The sequence below is a fragment of the Protopterus annectens genome, chromosome 6.part0 (genome assembly GCF_019279795.1).
Source record: "Protopterus annectens isolate FY-2018-M chromosome 6.part0, PAN1.0, whole genome shotgun sequence".
Taxonomy (NCBI): Eukaryota; Metazoa; Chordata; order Ceratodontiformes; family Protopteridae; genus Protopterus; species Protopterus annectens.
Window position 1 is genome coordinate 1,625,551,764 of NC_056737.1, and position 25,919 is coordinate 1,625,577,682.

General features: G+C 40.6%; 1 protein-coding gene across 1 annotated transcript in view; it reads left to right on the forward strand.

Annotated features, from left to right (window-relative positions):
- DNAH7 (dynein axonemal heavy chain 7) overlaps positions 1-25,919 on the forward strand; it is a 4,771,155-nt gene that overhangs the window by 1,940,962 nt on the left and 2,804,274 nt on the right. Inside the window, exon 18 of the mRNA XM_044073696.1 lies at positions 17,093-17,233. Within this exon, the coding sequence (XP_043929631.1) occupies positions 17,093-17,233 (141 nt within the window). The remainder of the gene's footprint in view (positions 1-17,092; positions 17,234-25,919) is intronic.

Genomic DNA, 25,919 nt, shown 5'->3' on the forward strand with positions numbered 1-25,919 from the left:
AGTATGCATTGGACTTGGTCTCTCAAGCCTCCTCCATGCTGGCTTCTTGCCTGACAGTCCCAGCAAGATGGACATCTCATCCAAACTTTCCTTGACCCAACAGTTAGCCAGGCACACCATCTGGTGCAGCTATGATGCTGCAAAAGCATCCACCAGGTCTGCAGCATCTGCTTCAGCCCTCAGGTGGTACTCATGGCAAAGACTCCAGAACCTCCCTGAGGACTTCAAGGCCAAAATTCTGGACGCCCCTCTGGACCACAGTGGGCTTTTGGGAAAACAATCTGCTGACCTTTTTAAAAATCTACAAGAAAAAAAGAAAGAACTCCAGGACATTAAGCACCTGCTGGTGTCACCCATACCAAAGTATTATAGGAACTACCCTGCTAAAGCCACCTTTGTAAGATGTACTCCACAGTTCTCTTCTTCCAGGTCCAGGAGAGGGGCTAGAAGTCCTACTCCTTCCAGATCCTCTACTCCACCACAGCAACCAAGACAGCCCTTTCAGGACAAACGAGGCCCCAGTAATGCATAACTGCCTTTCTCACCTCCCCCTCTCAGCTCGTCTTTTACACCATTTCCCCCTTTGGCAATCTATCACTTCAGACCAGTGGGTCTTAAACATAATCCAAAAAGGGTACTTCCTATCCTGTGAGAGAAGCCACCCAAAAGAGACATCCCTTCCCTCCCCAAAAACCAGGCCCATCTCATGCCATGAGTTCTGGCAGATCTTCTAAAGCTAGGCACCATAGAACCTGTTCCTCCAGGACAAGAAGGAAAAGGGTTTTACTCCTGTCTCTTCCTGGTCCCCAAAAAAGATGCCCCCTGGAGACCCATCTTAGATCTGTCCTTTCTAAACCTACATCTTCAGGTACCCTCCTTCAAAATGCTTTCTCTCCCCACCCTGCTGCCTCTCATTCAAGCCAAGGCCTTCATGGTCACCCTAGACCTAAAGGAAGCCTACCTGCACATACCCATCAGGAGTTCCCACAGACAATTCCTGCATTTCTCTGCCCCTTCCTCTCATTTCCAATTTGCTGCCTTGCCCTTAGGTTTATCAATGGCCCCCAAGGTCTTTTACTAAGTACCTAGCCCCAGCCATTGCTTTCTGTAGAACTCAGGGGATACAGATCTACCCTTATCTGGATGACATCTTGATTCTGGCAGAGTCCAGGGATGCCCTATTAAAGCATCTACATTTCATCATGTCCCTTCTGCAGAACCTAGGATTCACCATCAACCTCCCGAAATCCTCTCTGATCCCAAGCCAGGACAAGATTGTCCTCGGCTGCAGAATCAGAACAGACTCAATGAAGGCCTTTCTACCTCAGGACAAGGTTCTGTCTTTAACTTCCCACTTCCAGGAAGCTCTGCTATCCTGAAAGGTGACAGCAAGGCATTTTCTTCATCTCCTGCGTTTAATGGCAGCAACCATCCCAATGCTACCTCTGGCAAGAATGCACATGCGCATGCTGCAGTGGTTCCTGAAGAACACCTTTTCCCAGCACCTTCATTCCCTAGAGCAGGCCATCCCCCTCCTTCCCTGTCTGAAAACAGAAATCAAATGGTGGATCCAGCAAGTGCAATTGAACCCAGCCCCCCACTCCAACCCAAGTTATGCATACAGATGCCTCAGATTCAGGTTGGGGATCAACTCTGGCCTCTTACAAGATTCAAGAAAAATGGCATCCCTCTCTTTAGGCCAAAACATATCAACATAAGGGAAATGACAGCAGTTTTCTTTGCTCTTACAGACCTTCTCCCCCCTTTTGGTTCCTGGGGTGTTCCAGATTGTCACCGACAACACCACGGTGATGTGGTACCTCAACAAGCAGGGAGGACCAAAGGTCTGTCAGCTGTGCAGTCTATCCTTGCTGATATGGGACTTAACCTCCTGGCTCAACTTAGTTCTGCAGGCTGTCTACATCCCCTCACAAGACAACCACCAAGCAGATCTCATGAGCAGGACCTCCTCGCCTCAGCACAAATGGATGCTGAACAGGGAGGTCTTCTTAGACATAGTCCACCAGTGGGGTGTTCCACAAATAGACCTGTTTGCCTCCCCCCAGAACAGGCAACTGCAGACCTTCTGCTCAAAAACCCACTCCCCTCTAGCATGGAGAGTGGACACTTTCAGCATCTCTTGGGAGGGAAAGTTCCTTTATGTCTTTCCCCCATTCCAGTTGATTCAGAATTTCTCCTGAAAATTCAAAAGGACAAACCAAAAATTTTGTTAGTGACTCCCTACTGGCCAAGGCAGCACTGGTTCCCCCTACTTCACAAACTAGTCAAGGGCAATCACTTCAAGTTACCCTACAAGGTGGACCTACTGTCACAAGACAAAGGAACTCTCCTACACCCACAGGTACAGATGTTGTCTCTGACTCTATGGGTGATACACTTTTGATCCCTTTAAGACACCACTACTCGGAGGACGTGCTTTCAGTCCTAAGGGAGGCAAGGAAACCTACCACCAGAAAGTCTTACCATGCTAAATGAGAAAGATTTGCAAAATGGTGTCTGCAAAAGGGGAGGAACACCAGCTCTGCCAAGGTTCCCTTGGTTCTAAACTACTTGTGTCAATTGATAAAAAAGTGACCTTTCTTATTCTTCTGTAAAAGTACACCTCTCGGCCATTTCAGCCTGTCTGCCCCTGGAACCCCCCCTTGCTGGCCAGGCTCAATGTGAAACTCTTCCTTAAAGGGGTCTTGCACATGAGACCACCTAGGAAACCTATCCCTCTGCCTTGGGACCTTAACTACATCTTAGAGAAATTAACCCAGCATCCCTTTGAACTTGCCAGGCCTTCCTCCTTGCAGATGTGTACATGGAAGATGGTCCTGCTGGTGGCTATCACTTTAGCCAAAAGTGTGTCAGAATTGCAGGCTTTAATGGCCTGTCCTCCCTGCATTTTCTTCCACAAAGACAGGGTGTCCTTGCGAACCAACCCTTTTTTTATGCCTAAAGTGGTCAATGATCTCTCTCCTAACCAATCAATTCATCTGCCCATGTTTTTTTTCCTCACACACTAATGAAGGGGAGAGGATACTGCACTCCCTGGATGTGCACAGACAACTTAGATTTTACCTGGACAAGACCAAGGACGTCAGAAAGACTAACCAGCTTTTTGTCTCCTTCCACCCCAGAGCCCTGGGCAAGGCAGTCTCCAAGCAAACCATTGCATGTTGGATCAGGAAAGCTATTTGCTTCTGCTACTCTCACCACAGAAAGGAACCCCCAAGAGGAATCAAGGCTCATTCCACTAGAGCTGTCGCCACCTCAAGGGCCTTCATGAAAGGCCTAGACACAGCATCCATTTTGGAAGCAGCCACCTGGACCACCATCCAAACCTTCACTAATCATTACAAATTGGACCAAGTTTCCAGAGCTAGGACAGGATTTGCCAGGGCAATCCTGCAGAGTCTTGTAGAACCCTCTGCATCTACCACCAACCCATCATCCTCTTAAGCTGTGGTATGCTTCCACACCTAGAATACTGCAACATAGGAATAGAAGGACATAGAATAGTTGTGTAAAATCTTACCATAACCATAGATGTCCTTCTCTTCCATGTTGCAGTATTCCTTCCTGCCCACCAGTCCCCCCAGGTTTTATACCATTCCTGTACTACCTACATTCAGTAGGTCTCCAAGTCACACAGCTGTAAACAATTGGTATATCTCCTGCTGGGTCTTATTCTCTGCCAGCTGGCCTTCAAGTTCTGAGGATTGTGCATCCAGAATTCACATTTAAGGCCCCTGGTTTGTGGCTCTATGTGTGACATCCCATGCATACTGCAACAGCCAAGCTGAAGCTTTTGTATAGAAGCCGACATATGAGTCCCCTGAGGGCAGGAAATCCCACACCTAGAATATTGCAACATGGAAGAGAAGGACATCTATGGTTATGATAAGATTTTACACAACTATTCTTTTTGTAATCTGAGCATCATTCTTTGTAGTCTTGCTGTAGCTGAATACATAGGCTTCTTTAAAATAGTGACATGAGGTTGATGATCAGTTTTGATTTGGATATCTAGGCCATAAATATAATCATGGAACTTTGAAAGTGCAAACACAATTGCCAAACGTTCCTTCTCAATCTGAGCATACTGCATCTCGGTTTGGGTAAGAATTCTAGATGCACAGGCAATAGTTCTGCCCTCATGAAGAATAACTGCACCAAGACTAAACTTTGAAGCATCACAGGGAAGAACTACTGCTTTGTGGACATTATAGCACATTAATGTTGGAGGGTTGACAATTTGTTATTTGAGGTTATCAAATGCTCTCTGGTATTGTTCTAACCATGACCATGCAACATTTTTGCATGTCAGCTCTCTTATAGGCTCTGATAACTCATTAAAGTCAGGGATAAATTTGCCCAAATAGTTAACCATACCACGAAAACGCTGTAGGGCTTGGACATTGTCTGGAGCTGGCATCTCAAGAATGGCTGCTTTCTTGGAAGGGTCTGGTTGTAAGCCTGTACTAGTAAATAAATGACCTACATAAGTAACTTCTGGTAGTTTTACATTTCAGAGTATTGAGCTTTAAATTCACTTCATGTGCTCTGTCTAGAAGTTTCCTTAGGTTTCTGTCATGTTCTGCTTCACCATTGCCTCCAATTAGTAAATCGTCTACTATTATTGCACACGGATAGCCCAAATGATTTGCTCCATTGCACACTGAAAGACATCACTGGCAGAATTTATTCCAAAAGGCATCCTGAGTAATCTGTATCTACTAAATGGGGTACTGAATGTAGTCAGTAGTGAAGATTTGCGATCAAGCATTACTTGCCAAAATGAACTCTGCATTTAAAATAGAAAAAAACAGTGGCATTTCGAATGAGAGTGGCAATCTCCTTGACTGTATGCATAAAATGATGAGGTCTTTTTAATGCCTTGTTCAAGTCTCTTGGGTCAATACTTATCCTGATTTCATCTGAATTTTTCTTATGAGCAGCTAGTATGGAAGACACCCACTCATTTGGTTCCATGACTGGACAAATCACACTTTGCTGTACCATTTTGTCTAACTGGACCTTGGCTTTGTCCTGCATAGCTATTGGACCTCTCCTTGCTGGTCTGGCCACTGGACTGACCTCTCTGTCTACTTTCATGGAGTACACAACTGGAAGTTTGCTTAGCTTGTTGTCGAAAATATCAGCATACTCTGAGAAAGTAGCATCACTGAAGCTGGAACTAGGACTTGTGCTTACATGATGTACTTCTTTGGTTAAAAAAAAGCAGTTTCATTCTTAAACTGTCTTTAAGACCTAATAACGATTGCACAGGTCTTTTGACTACATAAAATTGCAAGCTGTAACTGTTCCCAGCCGAATAGCATAAAAGCACTACTGCACTTTCAATTCAAATCTCTTCACCTCCATAAGCAACAAGCTTTGCCCAACTGGACAAGTTAAATTATTGCTGACCAAATGCTAAGCACTTCTCTCTTTTAGACTCATGGTTGGCTCCACAATTGACAGTTAACAATAAGACTTGAATTGTGTTTTGATGACTCACCCTTATACAGCACTGAGCTTGCCCATTTTACTGAGCTAGTCTTGGAACTTGCTAGAAAGTTGCGAGGTTTCCCAGGTAGACCTGCAGGGGTTGCAGCTACCATGTGCTTATGCCTGTTTCTGCTTGCCATGTACTGCATGCTGTCTACGTTTGCTCTAGAGGCTGTTGAAACCATGCTCTCATCACTTGCAAGCATACTTGTGTGCCTTTCTGTGAGCTGATGGATTTGACAAATCTCTATGGCCTTGCTCAACATTAAATAACAGTGATAAAGCAAAATCTTTTTTTTTTACTGCAACACTATTAACACCACACACAAACCTGTCCCTTATTAACTCATCTTTCAATTCATGACATCTGCATGTTTTAGCCTTATTTCTCAAGTCAGTGATATAAGCTGCAAAAGTTTTGCCTGGCTTTTGCTCTCTTGTATAGAATAAGTGCCTCTCTAATGTAACATTTATCTGGGGGTTGCACATTTCTCTAAATTTATGTTTCAAGCACTTATGTTCCTCCCTTGATTCAGCCGGTACAACAATATGGCAGTTTCCCCCTCTCCTGCATATACTTTTGGTGCATACACAAATGAACGCTCTCTTTCAATAGCTTCTGACCCAGCTAAGTTAAGCAAAATGAATGCCCTTGTACATGCATCTTTGTCAGAAAAAGCTGCTTGTATGAAAATATATTCCTGCTCAAATACTCTCCAATTCTCTGCAATATTATGATCAAACACAAGTGGACTTGGTCTGTGAAATACCTCTGCCATATTAACACACAGTAGTGAAGGTACTTAAAATCATGTACAAACATATACACACACACATAACTATGCCAAAACGTTATGCCAGTACTTGTAGTTATGCCCAATAGCACAACAGACTGTTTGAAATAACTGCACTTTGCCAAATAAGTCTCCATAGCACAAGAACACTTATTAACATCACTATACTTTGTGAAACCACTCCTTATCAGTGTAGGAAATACTTCATAATGACTGTACTTTGTGAAGAAACTGTACCCAGGAGGAAAAAGCTCAGAGTAAGAAACACTTTGAGATGAATGCACCTTGCAAATAAACTGTACACAGCATAGAGACTCTTCAAAATGGCTGTACTTTGTGAAATAACTCTATACAGTGTAAGAAACACTTTGAAATGCTGGTACTCTGTGAATAAATGTACGCAGCACAAGAAACTTTTCTAAATGGCTGCACTTTGACTGCACTTCACAATATAATTGTACTTGCACACAGCAAACTCTTTGAAATAATTACACCATAATAAAACACACTCTGCAAACACTTTGCACACTCTAAGGTAATTCGAATAACTCTAGTTATGCTTTGAATGGCCTCGGACAATGCAAAATAGTAGTTTGTGCCCAGTCACAGTCTTTTACTTAAAAACATCCAGTTTCCTTGCTCTTTAAGTTTACTGTGCCCTTTTATTGTACTCATTATGGTCTTTTAACCTCTTGTCATGCTCATTATACTTTTCTTGTGCTTGTTTTACTTTAAGCATGATCGTTATGCAAATCGGAGGTAATTCTCAGCCTCCTATGAATATCTCTGGTAGTTTTATCAGATATCATGGTTTTGAACATTTTATTTAATTAATAATGCATGTTGTGTTTTTCATTTGATTAATAATACGTTTTTTGCTACTCATTTAATTAATAATGCATTTTGTGCCTTACAAGTGCTCCGTTTCATTTTCTTTGCAAATCAAATCATTTGTGCAAGTTCTGGTTACCTTAAGTTACTTTCTGGCCCTTTTTGATCATTTGAGCTCCGTTTCAGTCAACCAGCTTAGTCTTTCTTCACCTTCAGCTCTGCACATCATGGTTCGAAGAAGTTGCTCTCTCAATCCTGGTTCTGGCACCATGTCACTCGTCCAGTCAGAATAAAACAGACAAGCTGTTGTGGGTTCAGTTCAAGCAGCTTTATTGCTCACAAACACATCAAGAATGAGGCTTTGTAACTTAAATAAACTTATAAACAGACTGTCACATTCATACATATTAACACTCTGGCTGTTCTCTCAAAATGGCACTGCTGCCTGCACATGCTCACTATTTATATGCACGTGTCTACATCTGGAAATGCTTCTAAAAGGTACATACTGATGCTCTGTTCTACATGTGCTATCCAGTGTCATTATTCATCATTTATTTATTTTTTTTATTTTACATTTGTTAACCGGGCTAGTCTGGCTGGATACATGTCCATTTTCAGCAGAGGCCCGAGGAGAAAAGCTCCACTAACATACTAGTAGCTTACAGTAAAAAAACAATCAAAAAAAAAATCAAACAATCAATCAAAACACAAAAAGCAAAAAGCAAACAACAATTAAACGAAATATGTAAACATGAAAGCAGATAAATGAACAGTTATTATGTAGTTTAGAAAGGTGCAGAGGCAGTTAAACAAGAGATAACAATGGAGAGGCAATATTACAATGTAATATTTGCTAGAGTGAGACTGTTAAGGAATGACGAGGATCGAGAAAGAAAAAAAAATAGTGATATATGGAGAGTCAATAAAAAATTGCACTATTTACAATTTAGAATAGAACAAGTTGTGCCAGGGCAGTAGTATTAGGAAAGAGATTAGCATAGAAGTGATCTGTATGTAAGTAAGAAAAGAAAAGATGACAAGATGTAGTGATACAGCATGAAGAAGGAGGAAATAGGAAGTGTAAAGGAAAAGAAGGATGAAAAATATGCAGGTTGGTCAGTAGAGGGATAAATCTGAAGTAATGAATAATCCGTAGAAGTGAAAAGGAGGGGACTGGAAAGAAGCGAATTCTATGCTGAGCTCAGTCAGGATTAGAGCATGGGAATAGCCAGTGGGTTTGGAGATGGTTTCTTATTTGTTTTTTGAAAAGGTGAGATGAGCTTAGGGTGGTCAGTTCTACGGGAAGTTTATTCCAATATGATCCAACAGTATTTGCAAATAAGGAGTCACCTGCTTTGTTGTGAGATTTAAGAGTAGTTACTAGAAGCTTGCTGGCTGAGCGAAGTGAAGTAAGATTTTTATATGGGGTGATGAGGTTATTAAGTATGGGTGTATTGGAGGGGTAATGTAGAATTTTATAAGTGATGACTAATTGATGTAGGAGTATTAGGTTCTGAAGTTCTAGCCAGTTAAGTTTTTTTAGATTGAGACAATGGCAGTGCACGGAATGGGGGCCTGTGGCAAACCTGGCAATACTATGGTAGGCTGTGTTAAGTTTATGAAGGTTAGCTTTAGAAATGTTGATAAAAGATGGAGAGGCATACAATAGTGTGGAGATGAGGTGAGTTTGGGCAAGAGACACTCGGGTGGTAGCAGTAAGAAAGGGCTTAAGTCTGTAGAGGGCACCTATTTTTCTATTAACAGTCTTGATGGTTAGATCCATGTGGCAGTCAAAGCTTAGCTGATTGTGTATAGTAACGCCTAGTAGTTTGGTGGAATAGTCAGGTTTAATGATAGTGCCATTACAGGACACAATGGAAAATGAGATTGGGGTGGATTTAAGGGTTGGGGTGAAAAGTAGTAATTTGTTTTTTTTTGGGATTTAGGAGGAGACAGATATGTTGGAACCATTTTTCTGCTGCTGTAAAGACTTTTTGGGTGGAGGAGTGGAGTTCCTCTGGAGATAGAGCAGAGCAGATGAGAGTTGAATCATCAGCATACTGTATACAAGTGGATGTAGGGAGAGAAGTGGGCAGGTTATTTGTGAATATTGAGAAAAGGAGGGGACCTAAGATGGATCCTTGTGGGACGCCGATAGTAACTGGTAGCTGAGAGGATAGATGGCTGTCCCAGAGGACTGCTTGTTTTCTATTTGTCAAGTAAGAGTCAAACCACTGTAGTGCTAGCGAATCAATTGAGAGGGATTTTAAAGTATCTAGGAGAAGTTGATGGTTGACCATATCGAAGGCTTTAGAGAGGTCCAGGAATAGTGCGGAGGAGAAAAGGTTGTTATTGCGATTTTTGTTGATCACGTCTGTGAAGGAGAGGAGGGCAGTGGAAGTACTGTGGTGGGGCCTAAAACCATGTTGTGAGTCTGAGTAAGTTATTTTGCAAGAGATGATATAAGAGTTGATGGTGTATGCAACGTTCCATAATTTTAGATAGTGGAGATAGAAGGGCTATAGGCCGGAAATTAGAAAGTTTGTTGGAGTTACCTCCTTTGTGGAGGGGAATGATATGGGAGATTTTCCAGCAGGATGGGACATTGGATTCGGTTATAGTTCTGTTAATTAAGATGGAGACTGGGTAAGCTAGTTCAGTTGCTGCTAGTTGAAGATATTCAGCTGGTAGATTGTCGGCAGAAGGGGTGCAAGGTTTAAGTTTAGAGAGTAACTTACGTATATAGGTTGTGGAGACTGTATTAAATTTTAGTGAGGGGGTGCTGTTTTGAGGAGAGGTTATTTGAAGGGAACGGGGGGAGTCATGGTGTTTGCTAGAGAGGCGACTGTTTGAGAGAAGAAGTTGTTGAAAGTATTGGCTATTATATTAGGTTGGGTCTGAGCTAGGCTAGCTGGTGTAGGTGTTTTGGTGTTCCCTGGATGGAGCAGTTTATTGATTATTATTGATACTGAAGGTAATAATTCTTTTTATCCAGATAGGCGAGTTTCTTTGTTGTGTTTCTCAGGTGTTTGAAATTTTGATGGTCAGTTGGGTGTTTAGTGGATCTCCATTTTGTCCATAATTTATTTCTAGCTAGCATTGTTTGTTTGTTTTTTTTTGGAAAGCCATGGGGCTGCTTTGGAGCCTAGTCTAATTAATCGAGACGGGGCATGATGCTGGAGAATTTGTAGGAAGGTATTGTTGAAATGGGTAACTGCTTCATCAAGTGGGAGGTGTTTTAGAGTTGACCAGTTATATTCTTTGAGTTCATTACGAAAGGATGATGGGTTAAAATTTGTTTTGTTGTGTACAGTACGATAGGTAGCCTGCTTGGGATTGTTGTATTTTTGTTTATTGATATAGGTAAGGAGATGGTCGCTGATATTGTCAGGGAGTATTCCAGTTTTATAAGAGAGGGGATTGTTGTTGATCAGTATCCAGTCCAGGATGGCTGGAAAATCTCCCATATCATTCCCCTCCACAAAGAGATTAAGGTGAATGGTAGGTTTGGGAGAGATGCAGGAGTTCCAATCAATATTAAAGTCACCTAAGATTATGGTTTCCTGAGGAAAGCTACAGGAGACCCAGCTAAGGATATTTTCCAGTGTATTGACGTTATTGCCTGGAGGGATGTAGGAGCATATTATATAGATGGCTTTGTTCTTATTAACTTGGAGTTTGGTACAGAGTATTTCAGCATTGGCTGGGGAGGGAGGCAGGGAGTCAATTAAGGCTACCTGCAGTTGGGATTTATATAATAAGGCCACTCCCCCGCCCTTTTTGTTAAGGCGATCTTGCCTTAAGGTGCTATAGCCTGGGGGAGTGATTTCGTTGTCTTTGGTACCTGGTTTAAGCCATGTTTCAGTGAGACAGAGAATATCAAAGGCATAGAAGTCAATTAAGGCATGGAGTTGTGTGATTTTATTGTTGATGCTACGAATATTTAGGTGAGCTATTGAGAGGGAGTCAGTGGAGAAAGGTGAACTAAGACTATTAGCAGTTTGGTTAGTAGGGGTATGGCTGAGATTATTATTGGGGCCAGGGTTGGGGTGGATGTCCCCGTGTATCAGTAAAAGTGTTTGTGGGATTTGAAATACCTTTGAGTTTTTGCAGGGTATTAGATAAAACCGTCTAGTGGTTAGGAATCTGTTATGGTGTAATTTGTGGTAGAGAGGGGGAAGGTAGGGACAGGATGATAGGATATTAATATGTGTTTGTTCAGCTAGAGGAAGTATAGAGGTTGTGTGTTTGGCTAAATTAGGAGACTGGCTAAGGATTAGATATTCGTAGGAAGTAAGAGTATAGTAAAGAAGAAGGATGTTAAGGAGTAGTAGAGAATAAAGTATTTTAAGGCTTAAAGGCATGTTATTAGTGAGATGAGGTTAGCAAGTTTAGGACTAGGTGGTTAAGGAGAGAGTAGGGTGTGGCAGTTACATTACAGTTACATCACATTCCCGCTCTCCTGCCCCCTTCCTTCTGGGGGTCATGGTGAGCTGGAATGGTCGATATGTTGGAACATAATGGTCTCCAAATTCTTAGGCATTTCCTTTTTCCTTGACAAACTCGATCTGAGGAGTAGAAGATAGCAGGGACTTATGGGAAGGGGAGGAGCTACAGCTTTGGATCTGTCTGATAGTTGCCAGCTCAGATTCAAGGTCGGATCCAAGACCCACCTGTGATCAATAATGACACTGGACAGCATAGATGCCAAGTTATGGTAAGTACATAACTCGTTTTTTACTAGGAAAATCCAGTGGGACAAAGCCCATTTTCATTGGAGGCATGGGAAGAAATGCTCCAGATGCATGTTTTTGGAATGTGGGAGGAAATCGGAGCACCTGAAGGAAACCCACGCGAATGCAGGAGGACATGCAGACTCTACACAGAAGGCATCCCAGCCTAATATCGACCTGGAGAACCAGAATGGTAACCACTGCACTACTGCACCAACCATGGAAATGTTTGTTACAATTCTTTGGGTGTCACCATGACAGGTCTTCCTTCTTTTCTGTTCTCAGTACAGTCTCTATCAACATGAAGAAATGTAGTGAAAATATTTTGACCCATGTGATCATCTTTCTACCGCATTAATGGCTGCCTGTGATGAATACAGATGTAGAAAAGAATGATGTAAAGAGAGAGAGAGAAATACACTTCATAAGAACACATTAGTTTAGGACAATACACTCACCAGTTCCAGCCCTGCTTAGATGGCTTTCACTTTATTTGGCTGGATATAGGTCTATGTCTACCATACCAGTTTAGTTCTTTCATTTTCCATTTGATAATATTAACTTTTTTCTTCACTTTGTTGGCATGCACATTAGATGCAGGTCTAGTGTTTCTTGTTTAAAACTCCATCTAGCTAGTCAATACATGCATCTTGCTCTGCCCATTTTCTTGCCTTCCCCACACTTATTAAATGACAGTAAGTCTCTGATGTTCTCTGTTCCCTTTGACTGTTCTTTGTTTCCCTTGCTAGCAATTTCCTTAGCATAGTCAGCAGGGGAAGCACTCATTTGCTACATTATGGCCATTACAGTAGGACTCCCTGCTTTTCCCCTTATTCTTGTATCTAATCATTATGAGGTCACCTGCTCTGAAAATTAGCAGCTATCATTTTTCACTCCACATCTGTAGCATCTGACAAACTCAGTTCTCTAGTATCAGTTTCATCTCTCCTGCAGGTACAGCCACCCCTCAGTTTAATATAAAAACTTACTCCATCCTTATGCATGGACTAAGAGAATAGTCTGCCACTGATGTAGTTAACAGGATGTGAGCAAGGATGTAGCTAGGCATCCTTAGTGTACTCAAATGAGTATATATTTTTTTCTGCGCATCTCCTGGAAACCTTAACATTCAAAAAGAACCGAATTTTTAGAACTGTGTGAAAAATGTTTACAGTATAGAGGAAAACAAAAAATGCTTGTGTGAACTTCTAAAAATAGCTCAGTATGGGTATAAATGGTAACAGCTGAAAACAGTGTCCCCATCTTACATTAGCATGTAAAGGGTTGAGCACATTTTTAAAGTGATAGATGGGTGGTGGGGATAACATTAGCTTTGAGTACAAAATGTAAATTTCTAGCTACACCCCTGTATGTGAGGATAGAGTTGTTTGGCTGTAGCCCCATTCTCGGATGTATTTTTTTTTTATAATCTGATTTTTATTGCATTTTTTACAATATACAAATACAAATACAATTTTAGGACGCACAAAACAAATAAGATCACAAGGAAAAAGTGGATACAATTAGTAATACTTGCTTGATATCATATACAATCAGCTAACAATTACCAGAGATATAATTAAACTTCACTATGCAGGTGTTTTATAGTTTGACATAGGACAGTGAAAGGAAATATTTGCAATTTCACATATTTAGTATTCATATGTGAGAATATGTAACCGTATACTTAAAATCTACTTGTTTTAACTATATACATTATATACACTCAGTTGTCACTAAGTAATGAGGTGTTAGTTTAGAGAAATTGGTTATTTCTACTGACACTAGGGTTAAAGAGTATGGCTTTTGTTATTATCTTTCATAGGTTAGAGTGGAAATGAGGACTTAAAATGAAAAGATTCTGGGATGTATTTTACAGTTTGAAGTTAACCTGTATCATCCTGAACTGAATTTTAGCAGAAAAATCCTCCAGCAGCTGTATTTCCTGGTTCAATATAACAAAACTCTTCTGCTTTGCTGTGGAGAACATTAGCCTGATTTTTGCCTAGTGTGTGTGTGTGTGTGTATGTGTGTGTGTGTGTGTGTGTGTGTGTGTGTGTGTGTGTGTGTGTGGACTTGGGCAGCTGCACAAATGAATCTTCTACCGACAGTCATTTTACAATTATCTATGTGTGCCTTGCTGGCTAGGAGAGAAATATTGGTCAGAAAATTGGGTATAATGTTGAACTGCTTCTTAGTCCAGATATTTGTAAGTTGTTCCTCCCTTCCCTGCATTCTGCATTTTCAGGGCAACAGTCTCTGTTTAGACCAAACTAATAGGGTGATCATGATTAGTTAAGATGTCCTTACAAACTGCTACTCTGCTGGCCATTTTTTTCTTGTTCCAGAAAAAGAAATACATAGGTTCGTAGGTAGGTACTAGGCTACTGGCCCTAGAGGCCTATATAAGCCTAGCCAAAGGTACCCTGGCTTTCGCCACCCAAGAAAATTATTTTCCTGTGCCACTGTCGAGCAGAGCCACAGAAGTGATCCCCGGGGTGAATTTCCTATCTTTCCTTCCCGCATCCTCTGTTAACATACACATTTCCCCAGTTCACATCAGCCTTCTTGCAGGGAGCCAAACTCTGCTAACATGTAATGAAGCTTAGAGGATGATTAGATCTGAGATGGAGTTCAGGATCTGTTTTATCAAACAGAATGTGATGTGAGGTAGTGTCAGCTATGCCAGAGAGAGTAGGGCAATGCATGTGTAACATATGCCAGCATAACTAGCTGGAGTTTTTTAAATAATTTTATGTCATTTGAATATCAAACTGATTTGTATAGATGTTTGTGTTAAAAATGTATTTGCAAAGTTGCTTGTGTTACAAATGTATCAACAGTGGGTCCTGATGGACAGAAAAGAAAAATACATGTATGTCAGACTGTATTACAACTGGTGAAATGTGTATGTTAACAGAGGATGCAGGAAGGGAAGGGGGTTAACTCATCCCAGCTAACCTTAAGAAAAATAGCCTGAGATTAAATGACTTGGTTTAGACCATAAAAATTTTCTCACAGGCCTGAATGCAGCCAGAAATACAATGTATGGGCTTGGGATCCTGCTTTTATTGTGCTTGGTGGTGAACTAATTGCTTCCCTGGGGAGCCAAAAATGGCTGGCTATTCTCTGCAGGAAGGATGAAAGGGTTGGTATTGTTTTACATTCTCCAGATGCTAGAATAAGCCTTAGCAAAGTTCTAGGTGTGTATTGTGGCACATCTGTGCTAGATCCTGGCTCAACTTCTAGACAAGGGATAGTATGGGAACCACAGAATCAGGTGACCCTTTAGAGTACTTGCATTTTATTTAGTAGCACTGTAGCATCACGCTCCTGAAAGTCTTGCCGATTGGTTAACACTACTATTTGTATAAGTATTAATTTCACTAAGAGTAATTGGGTACCCTGGTAAGAGCCTTAAAGTAGCTGTCTTGTGGCAGTGAATCTACATTATAGTCTGGTTGGAGGTGGCATAGAGGATACATCTATGACAAAAAAAATACCACTCAGACAGTGAAATTAGCAGCAAAACCAGTTGACGAGAAACAGATTTAATAAAAGTCCAATCTCTCTAGCACTTCGGCCACAGCCTTCTAGGAGTACTCCTTTTAGGAGTACTTCTATTAAATCTGTTTCTCATCAACTGGTTTTGCTGCTAATTTCACTGTCTGAGTGGTATTTTTTTTGTTTGTTTTTATTTTTTTATCTTGTGGTGCTGTGGATAAATCTATGACAGCCTTTCCCCAGCTGTGTGTGCGTGTGTGTGTGTGTGTGTGTGTGTGTGTGTGTGTGTGTGTGTGTGTGTGTGTGTGTGTGTGTGTGTGTGTGTGTGTGTGTGTGTGTGTGCATGTGTTTGTGTGTTGATGCGTGTGTGTGCGTGTGTGCATGTGAAAATCAAATCTCAGAGTAGGAGAGTAAACTATGTGGAACAGGGAAACGGCATTAATTTTTGCAGAATGAACGGTGGAGTCCTACTTAAGACATGGAGAGGAAGTCCAGCCCCAGGACTGGAGTGTGCTGTTAAGTGAAATTGTATTGGTGCAGAGAGCTGCTGCTGAAAATACTGTGTGTATCTATTGTACTAATCGAATGTCACACAGAGCAGCAATTGTGAGTTTTTTCAATGCATAAGTTCTCCCTATCAAGTGAAAAAAGAAACTGGTATTCAAACTAGAGCTTTAGCCTGCCATTCTTAATCAGCTGAGCAGCTGTATCACCATTTTGTTTATAGGTTCATAGGTAGGTCAAGGTTTCTTTTGAAGAGTGTTAGTGAGGGGCTCTGCCTAATATAGTTAGGAATTTTGTTCCAAAGCATGGGGAGTCTCTGTGACAGGAATCTATCCTTCCAGCATGTTCTATTTATTGTTGTGGTGAGGTTTAGCTCACTAGAGTGCATGGCTCGAAGTGACTTGGATTTTTTTAGGTGGAGCATGTCCATCAATTCTGAGTTGGACATGGCTTTGTAATCAGGCAGAGATCACCTCTGAGTAAGTGATATGCCAATGAATACAGCCGGAGTTTTTTCAGTCAGGCTGCATAGGACATATGTTTGAGAACAGTAATCCTCTTGGTGAGGTACTTTTGTGGTCTTTCCAGCTGTTGGAAGTGTCAAATGGGGCATTGTACTCTATGATGGGTCTGATGAGCAACAAGTAGAGGGGCACTATAACCTTTTTATTTCTAGATGCAAACCCTTTAATAATTAGATGGGCCACATAGAAGGATTCCCTAACTACTTTGGCAATATGATTGTCAAAGGAGAGATTACTATCCACCTGGGTCCCCAGATCTCTTATTACTTCTTCTGTATTAAGGGGGCTGCCACCTATGTGGTAATTCATGGGTGTTTTGTTTTTCCCAAACGGGATGACTATGCATTTTTTGGCATTTAGCTTGAGGCCATGACTTTGACACCAGGTATTTTAATTTGTATATTTAATTGAAATTAATTTGAGAATAACTGAATTTTATTTACTGGGTATGCATAAAGTATTTTTGTTGTATTATTTATATGCAGTTTTTAGTACTTGGCTTTGAGCCTGGATAATGAATCATAGCCCATTGTATCAGCTTTCTGACCTTGCTAATAAATACACTAATAAATGCATTTAATTTGTGAAGAACTCACAGATTTTGTGTGTTAAGTTATGTTAATTCAGCATTCATATCCGTATTTTCTTTTTAAAGAGACTAACAGTGCTTTGCTTTTCCAAGGTTATTGGTGAAGCAATTGAAGCCTACCCCAAATCCTTACGTATAAACTGGGTAAGGGAATGGCCAGGCCAGACGGTTCTTTGTGTTTCACAAACATATTGGACAGAAGAAGTACATAAAGCCATCAGAGGAGGACAGCAGGTATGTCTCTACATTGATATAACGTAAGTGTTAATGTGATTTTCATTATGCAGTTTCACTTTATGTAGTTTCACGGTCAGGTCTTACAACACCTTTCTAGAATTATTTATAATACATTGTTATACTCATTTTGTTGTTCACACATAAGCCAAAATATTTGATCAGAAATTTGCATGCTAAGTCATTAATGTGCTTTCTGCTGTTTGAAGCATTACATTATTTAAAATCGTGATACTATGTTATATATACATTAACAGCAAAATGGATATTCTGTGCCTGAACAAAAACTGTACAGTAAGACCAGAATTATTATTGTTGATGTTCATTATTTGATCACTGCTACAGTAGTTTTACTAGCTATATGGGTTATATCCTGAATAGAATATAACATCAGGCTATCTTTCCAAAGTTAAGAGCACCTTCTATGGATCCGAACCTTTATCAGCTCAAGCAGAGCTAGATAAAATCAATGGTTTTGGTGCCAAGCCCTCCAGGGCTTTTCTGACATAGACGAGCATTCCTCTTGTGGGCTTTCAAGGATCGACATTCAGCAAACAGTTCTCCACACTTTATTTTTGTGATGGAAATGTGACTTATTTTGTTGAAATAACTTATTTAAAGCTAAAAAAGTGTTTTTATGGTCTGTCATGTGACTTTTAGTCACTTCTTACTATGAAGTGCGACTTAACTTTTGTGGAAAAAAGTTATAAAAGCTAAGTTTTTCTTCATTAAAACTTGAGTTCATTTATTTCTGGGGGCTGTAGTAGATGTTAAAAGTGCTTGTTAGTATGTTTTTTGGTAGAAGAAATTTACTTTTTAATACTTATTTCACCAACCTCTGCCATCAGTATTATCAGAGTTTTCAAGTGTCATTTATGGCTTCACCATGGAATGACTTACTGGTTCCTCAGTTCGTCCTTCTTCCTACCATAAAAAAGAGAACATTTCCAAATAGCCCTTGCCTCTTTAACAGGCTAAAAATTCACCTCAGATGCAGATGGGTCACTCTGCAGTGGCCATTTCTGGTTCTTCATATAGTAATCTTATACCTTGACTACTTCTGATGTAGTCCATTCACCCAGCCTGGACTGTGGGTTAGGCATTTCCTTTGTGACTGTTGGAATGCCCTTGGATGGGCAAGAGAGGGACACTCTTGACTGTCTTGGAGAAAACAGCAGGGAATGCCTCTTTGCCTAACTGGACTGGGATGCCTGGACCCCATGGATGATTTGACTGAAAGGAATAGGTCTTCTTCTAAAGAAATTCCTGTCAAAAAGCAGGAAGTTAAATGTTTATCTTTTTCTTTCTCTGTTACTTTGGACATGAGTAATTTATTGGACTTGGCTCAGGATTTAGTTCAGACTCTTGACCCTTCTATTTCTGGTAAGACAAAAATACACTTTTCATTTTCTGGAGACCCCAGTATATTGAAGAAGAAATGATTTTGAGGTATAACTTTCTGATTTCTCTCCTAAGGTGACTTCTTATTCTGAAGAAGATGTTTCTTCATTTAGTTTCTTAGAAACATATTCTTTTTCTGAAACCTTATCCAGAATTAATCCTCTGTTTCAGTGGGAACAGAATGATATTTTATTCTCCATGAAAACATATCTCTGAACAACTGTTTGTTTCCTTTTCAAATACCAGAATGAGTAAGTCAGTATCCAAGGTTACCTTATCTAGATGGCTGAAAGATTGTATATCCTTCATCTTCAACAAGAGAAAAGTTGAATTGCCTGGGCCAGTCAGGGCATACTCTTCTAGAGCCTTAGCTACTTTATCAGTGTTTCATTCTAAGGCTTCCATGGATTATATTTGTGCAGCTGTGACATGGGCTTCCATTTGTACCTTTATCACTCATTACAAATTGGCTTTGGTCTCTAAGGGAAAGAGCATCTTTGGTTCTATGGTGCTAAGGAATATCCTTCCATGAGTCAACCCAATATCTAAAGTAGCTGTCCCATATGTCAAGGAATAAATTAAGATTGACAGCATCAAATAAAAAAGTTATGTACTTACCATAGCGTTCCATCTGTGTTGTCCATCTTCGTTTATCCTTGACTCTTCACCCCCAATCCCCCTTCCATTCAGACTTCATGGTAGAATGAATTCTAGTCCTAGTTATTCATTTTTTTCATATATGACACCAGATATAGTCTCCATAAAAGTGTTGTTATGATTATTTTTCTGTCCTGTCTATCTGCAAACTTGATCTGAGGTAATTTGTAGAGGAGTATTCTGGGTAGGACTTAAGCTTGATTGTTTTTTGGTTCTCGTGGGCTGTACTAATGGTTGAGTTGGTCCTGAGGCTCAGAACCGAACCCCATATGTCAAGGATAAATGAAGCTGGACAACACAAATGGAATATTGTGGTAAGTACATCTTTTTATTTATATTGTCAAAAATGCCATGCTTTTCTAAACATTTGAACAGCCAAGTAGCACAGACAGAGCTGCTCAAGCCTGATAGGAAACCTCTCATCTGGATGAACAAAATGCTATAAACAGTATGTGTGTAACTTGCGTGGTTGCTGAGATATTATAAGTTGTTTATAAAATATTACAAATTGAATAGTTACCGTGTTTAATGTGACTTATAAAAATCTAGTTTAGAACCTAAAGGGGGCTTCCAAGATGGCTGCACATTGAGTAACACCTTAATTTCAACTCAACCAGTTTGAAAACAGAAACTCAGAAGTGAGAGCCAGTGAACTCATTTTTTGGGTAAATTTCAGTAAGTGGCTAGTATGTGCACTACCTGGATGCTGGTAAAAATTCAGTGAACCTGTAAAAACCAACAACAAAAGGTAAGGAAGAAACACTGATTGGGGAGAAGTTTCTAGCTGTTCAGCAAAAAGCAGTGCAAGCTCCAGCTTTGGTGCAAGACATGACTTCCATTAACTTAGAGGAAAACATAAGTCAAATGTACTCAGAGCTGACTTGAAATAAATGAAACACTGATTGAGTATATCAACTCAAATAACAAAAGGCTGGATAAAAGGGAAGAAGCTTTAAACAGGTATGTAGATGAGGCAATAAAACTGGAAAAATCAGAGGCTGGAATGAAGAAAGGCCTTGCTGAAGATGAGACTGCTTAAGAAGTGATGTTTCAAAAAAGAATAGAATTAGAGGATAGAGCATGCAGGGAAACACTGAGATTTTCTGCTGTACCAGAGAAGCTGGAAGGAGCAGATTGGACTGGTATTCCATAGCAGGAGGAGTTAATTGACAAAACACATCGATCATGTGTATGCTCCAAACCTGGCCATGAAAAAGCAACCTAAGCCTTTAATAGCAAAGATGCAATCCTACCAGCAGAAGGAGATGACTCTGACAACACTGTGGCAAAAGGACAAGTACTAAAAGTGGGACACAGCTGAGTGCTCGTAAAAAATGATTACTCACTGTATATCAGGCAGAAGAGGAGTACATTTATTCCACTAATCAGAGAATGTTGAGAAGTAGGCATGAGATTCAAACTGCTATATCCAGCTGTCTTCTGAATATTCTTTCCTGGAGGAACAAAATAATTTTTCGATGCAGAACATGCTAAGGAGGAAATACAAAAGCTTGTCCAAAAAAAAGTGAGCTGTGAAACAGAAGAATATTCTGATTATACTACATGCACTTAGGTTTCAAAATGCCCCTCCCATACTGTACAATTTAGTCTGTCCCCATTTGTTTAGGTTGTGATGCCCAGGTAAGCCAGGGATCTCTGTCCTAAGGTCACCCATTCTCTTGAACCCCTTTCTGCAGTTCTCTGCTCCAATGAGACCGGGTGCCTCCTCCATGTGGACCCGGAGTTTTATTCACAGCACAGAGATCTTTCTATGAATGAATTAGTCTCTCCTGTCAGGATTTTATTATTTGTGCTAGGGTTTTATGGAGATGCTGATTTTTTCTGGGGGGGAGCGTGGATTTAATAGATGTTCTTGAGTGTTATTTGCTTCCCTGGATGGTGTGACCTTGGCAATTTGGCCATGGCCTTTGACTGAAGGAGCAGGAGTTTCTGGCCTCTGGCAGCATAGCGCATGTCTGATTCTGGAGCTGACATATTTTGGTGGTGAATGGAGTTCGTGAACTCTGAATCTGCAGCAGATTTCTGAGATCTGGGCAGTTGTCGACATTATACTGGAGATTCGGGCATGCCGAGTAGGGGTGCATAAGATTGGTATTACTCACCTAGAAAGCAGATGATCTGAATTTCCTTGATCCATCTGGGTGTGGTGAAATTCTTAGTACTGGGGTCAACACCACTTTAGCAATGTGAGCCACTAAATGGGTCTGTGGGTCCCGAATGGGTCTGTCTTCCTGGGTCCCCAGGTGTGTGTATACTTGGTACCTGCCACCCTGGGTCTGGAGGTCCCCTTACCTGACTATACCTTTTATGTGATTATTTGCTTGGCCATTTAGGTAGCTTAAACTTGGACCTCACGTATATGTCCGTCTTTTTTGTTTGACTGGTCCGGGCATCCATATATCCTTCCACTTCCACCCTGATTTGCAGGACTTCTGCAACAAAGTCCCACTCCCGTATTCCCCTGTTTGTGCAGACTTCCTGAGATGCACTTGCCTAGAAAGTCCTCCAGGACCCGAGCCCTGTGGGACACCACCACTTGTGACCCGGCTTGGAGTCTGACATGGCGCCCTGCTACATACCCGGTGGGTCTGAGTCCTTAACCCATCTTGCAACTTGTGACCTATTCATTAGGTTTACATTTAAGTTGGTAAGTTTTCTGGGGGTGTTGGGGTACACTTGTGCTGCACAGGACACGACAAGGTAGGCTGTATGGACTGCCTTTCCCTTCCAAGGTGCCTGGTCTTGAAGAAGTCGAACATCATCAAAGGCATTCAAGACCCTTTGTGAAGCCTTCAGCTTGAAACAAATGCACTGTCTTCCCCTATAAAGTTCCCTATATCTTTGTTTATGAGCTCCATTATGATCCTCTCCCCTAGCCCCCATCAGACTTGTTGAACATCCTTGGGGGTGGTAATTATGTCTATTTGAGGCACACCCTAGGGGCACGTGTGGGCACAGCCCCGCATGGAGTGCCACTGGAGTGGGCAGCATGTTCCTTGTAAGGACTGAGATTACCAAGCTCCTTGTATGCGGAGTTTAATTCCTCATTTTTTAGCGTGTAGTGGCCATTTGCGGGGGACACCATCCGGTCCATTGATGCGTGTTTTTTTTTTAGAGAGAGAGCAGCTTTCACCTTATTTTTGAGATGTCCGGGGAGGCTACACTTTCGGCTAGGATAGTTATCTCTCCTTTGGGGGAGAGGGGGTGAAGTTGCACTCTCAGACCTGCCAATAATATGTTAGCAATGTGTTCCAGTTCAGTGATTTTTGTATCATTTTGGACTAATTCTGAGCATATCTGGGAGTTTCCACCCAGGTTCCTAATATAGCTTGATTCTTGTTGTTCTGGTAATAAAGACCGCAGAGAGATTGCGCCAGTGAAACCTTTTCCAGTGTTTCAACAGAAAATGCTTGAGCGACAGAAGAATGCACACGAGTTGATTAGAGGAACCAAGAGTATGTTGGAAAGGAAGCAGAGACTGGATTTGGGAGATAGAGATAAAGAGGAATAAAATCAGCAACTAGGAAATTGACAAATAAATGTGACACTATAAAGCATTAATTATATCTGTGAAAATTGACAGAACAAGAAAACCTGGAAATATTGGGTTTTCCTGACTTTTTTTTAAACTTGTAGGGGACTCTAAATTATATGCCCTACTTCATGTCATTCATGTTTGAAGGAACACTTAGGAGAGGGGAAGAGGAGGGAAAGAGTTAACTGTAAGTAAAAAAAAAATTTGTTCTTAGCAGTAATATTTGTATAAGGTATGATATCTGCATGTTATAAAGTTTTCTCAGTTATTTTTGTTTGTAATGGGGATACTAAAATATACAGGTGCCCCAGTTTTTTTTTCTTTTTCCTTGTTCAGTTTTAAGAAATATAGGCACTGCAATATAAACAGTCTGTTTAAAAGAAATTATGTGCTTTTTCCTCATTCTTGCATAGGGGAACAAGTGGATTAAACCTCTTGGCTTTACCTAGTAACAAAATCTAAGAGAAAGCAAAGAAATAAAAAATGAATATAATAACACTCTTCTTTAGCAAATAAATACTTGTAGAAGCAACCCTGTAGAATCTGGTTCTCATATCTCTATGGAGACAATCTGATAAATAGCAAAAACAGAATACTTCTTTATTTTAATTACTCTCTTTCAATGGTTAGGAGATATTTTCTGAAAGCATTCAAGTGTTTTCTCATTCTGGGAGAGCTATAAAGATAAGACAAAACCAGACAGCATTTAGTGGAAGCACAGGTTATACCACGTGTCATAGCATGGATAACCTTCCTTTTAGGTTAACCCAACTCTATAAGAGTGTGGTTGTCAGTTTGGGATAATTGTTCCTATTAGGAAGGTAAAACTTCAGTATTTGTAGATGTACATATTTTTGTGTGTTAATATTAAGTTAATAGGTTTTGGGGTGTATTGGGGGTGTACTTGTTTTTTTTTTGTTCTTTTTTGGTTGAAGGCTTTCAGTAAAACAAAAAGTTTTGTAAGATGTGACATAGGCTCAAATGGATATGAGAAGAAACAATTGTATAAAATGTCAGCCTCCCACACATTAGTGTGTGCATGTAACATAAAAGCTGGTACTAGATACTTAACAAAAAAAATTACAGATAAGAGGTGGGAGTAATAACTTTTTAACATAATGAGCCTTTCAGTATTATCTGTAAATGTTAATGGTCTCGCATGTACAAAAAAGAAAGAGTAATGAACTATATTAAAAATGTAGAGTTCAAATAGATATGCTACAGGAGACATATTTGGAAAGAACTGAGCATGTGTGTCTGATAAAGAAAGGTTTTCAGGACAATTATTCGGGGGAATACCTGGGACAAAGGAAAAGAGGAGTACTTATATTAATTGCAAGAGAGACTCCAATAATGATAGAAGAGCATAAAAAAGATAATGGCAGCTATGTAAGATCATAGGATCATAAGAGATTACTAGTTTAATGGCCCTGTGGCCCTGACAAGCCTAGCCAAGTTTAACCCTTGCTCCAAGAGTGTCTGTCTTTGTCTGACGCAGCCACTAATATCACCACCTACTGCCCCTGTCCAAGAGAGAGACAGGTGGAATCCCTGTGGTGAATTTCTGGTTACCCATCCAATCATCCAAATTACACTTAAGTAGGGTCAATTAGGGGCTCTGTTCAACACGAATTAGAAGCCTGTTCCAGAGCTGAGGTATCCGCTGGGAGAAAAATCTGTCCCTCCAGCAGGTTCTGTTGCTGTCACATACCAGGTTAAGGTCCCTAGAACTAGTGAACCATGTGCCATTAGACTTGCAAATTTGCAGCATTTCCATTAAGGCAGGGTCAGTGTTAACTTTATATGTGAGGCACTAGTCTCCTTTGAGAAGTCTGTATGACACTATATAAAGTAACAGTAAATTTGATGTTGTCAGTCTTTACTCAATTCTTGACTGTGGGGCTCGGTTTTGAGCCTCGGAACTGACTCGGCCATTTACTTCAGCTCATGCTTTCCAAACTATTGAGCCAGGCTCTACTCATAATGCTCCTCTCAAAATTACCTGAGATCTCATTTGCTGCTTCGGGTGTCAGATGCATTCAACCATCTCTCGAGCCTTGGTTTATTGTAAACTAAGTTTTATTATTTAAAATCTCTTTTTGAATATTTTTCTGTATTTCCCTTCCTAATAGCTCTCTTACTGTCTACTCGCTCCTCTCTTTTAGCTTCTCCTTAGCGTGTGTGTGTATTTTTACCACTTTCTATACTACTGTTGGTAGTTTCTTCAAGCACCATTGTTGACCCATCCCTTACCTTGTTAAGGTATATCTTACTTACCGTTGTTGGTATTTCCTACTCTTTTTCTTTCTTGTTCTCTTTAAAAAAAATCTCTGTTTCTATATACTTTTCTGCCAAACTGTGTCTGTGAGACTGTTACCGTTATGGCTGAAAACAAGTTTCTCCAGTTAAATCCTCTAAAGGCACCTCTGGATTTAAAAGGTGTCAGAAACGCCAGGGTAAAATGCCCAACTCTGATGGGCATACCCTTTGTATCAATTGTTTGGGGAAAGTCCACTTACAAGAAAATTGCTCAATTTCTCATGGTCTTTCTACCTGTAAACTTACTGAATGTAAGAACAAATTAATACTTAAGGGACTTTTAAAATCTGATTTTGAAGAGGCTATTTCTGGGTCTAGAACTGAAGCCAGCTCTTCATCATCCTCTTCTTCCACTAGTAAGAAGAGACCTTCTTCACTTCCAAGTACTGCGGAATCATTCAAGAAGGTTTCTAGAAGACCTCCGGTGCAAAGAGTTCTTCAGCACTGAAAGGTATATCTGACTGTGTACCTACAAAATTGTTGGAGCCAACAGCAACTTCCTCGGCACCCACAGAGATATCTGTGCCGGAACAGTCTGAGCTGCCTATGTTCCCAAGGACAAAATATTCACCATCTGTTGACCCTTTTAAGGACAGACCACCAAGCCCTTTCCTCGAAGTGAAACCCCCTAGGTCTCCTTCTACTGCCTCAATTCGATCCACTAAGAGTCTCTTGGAAGCCATCATTGTGAGACTGCTGGATCAGCTCCTGACTGTGAGGGGATTGTCCTCAGTTCCTAGCCATTCTGGTGTT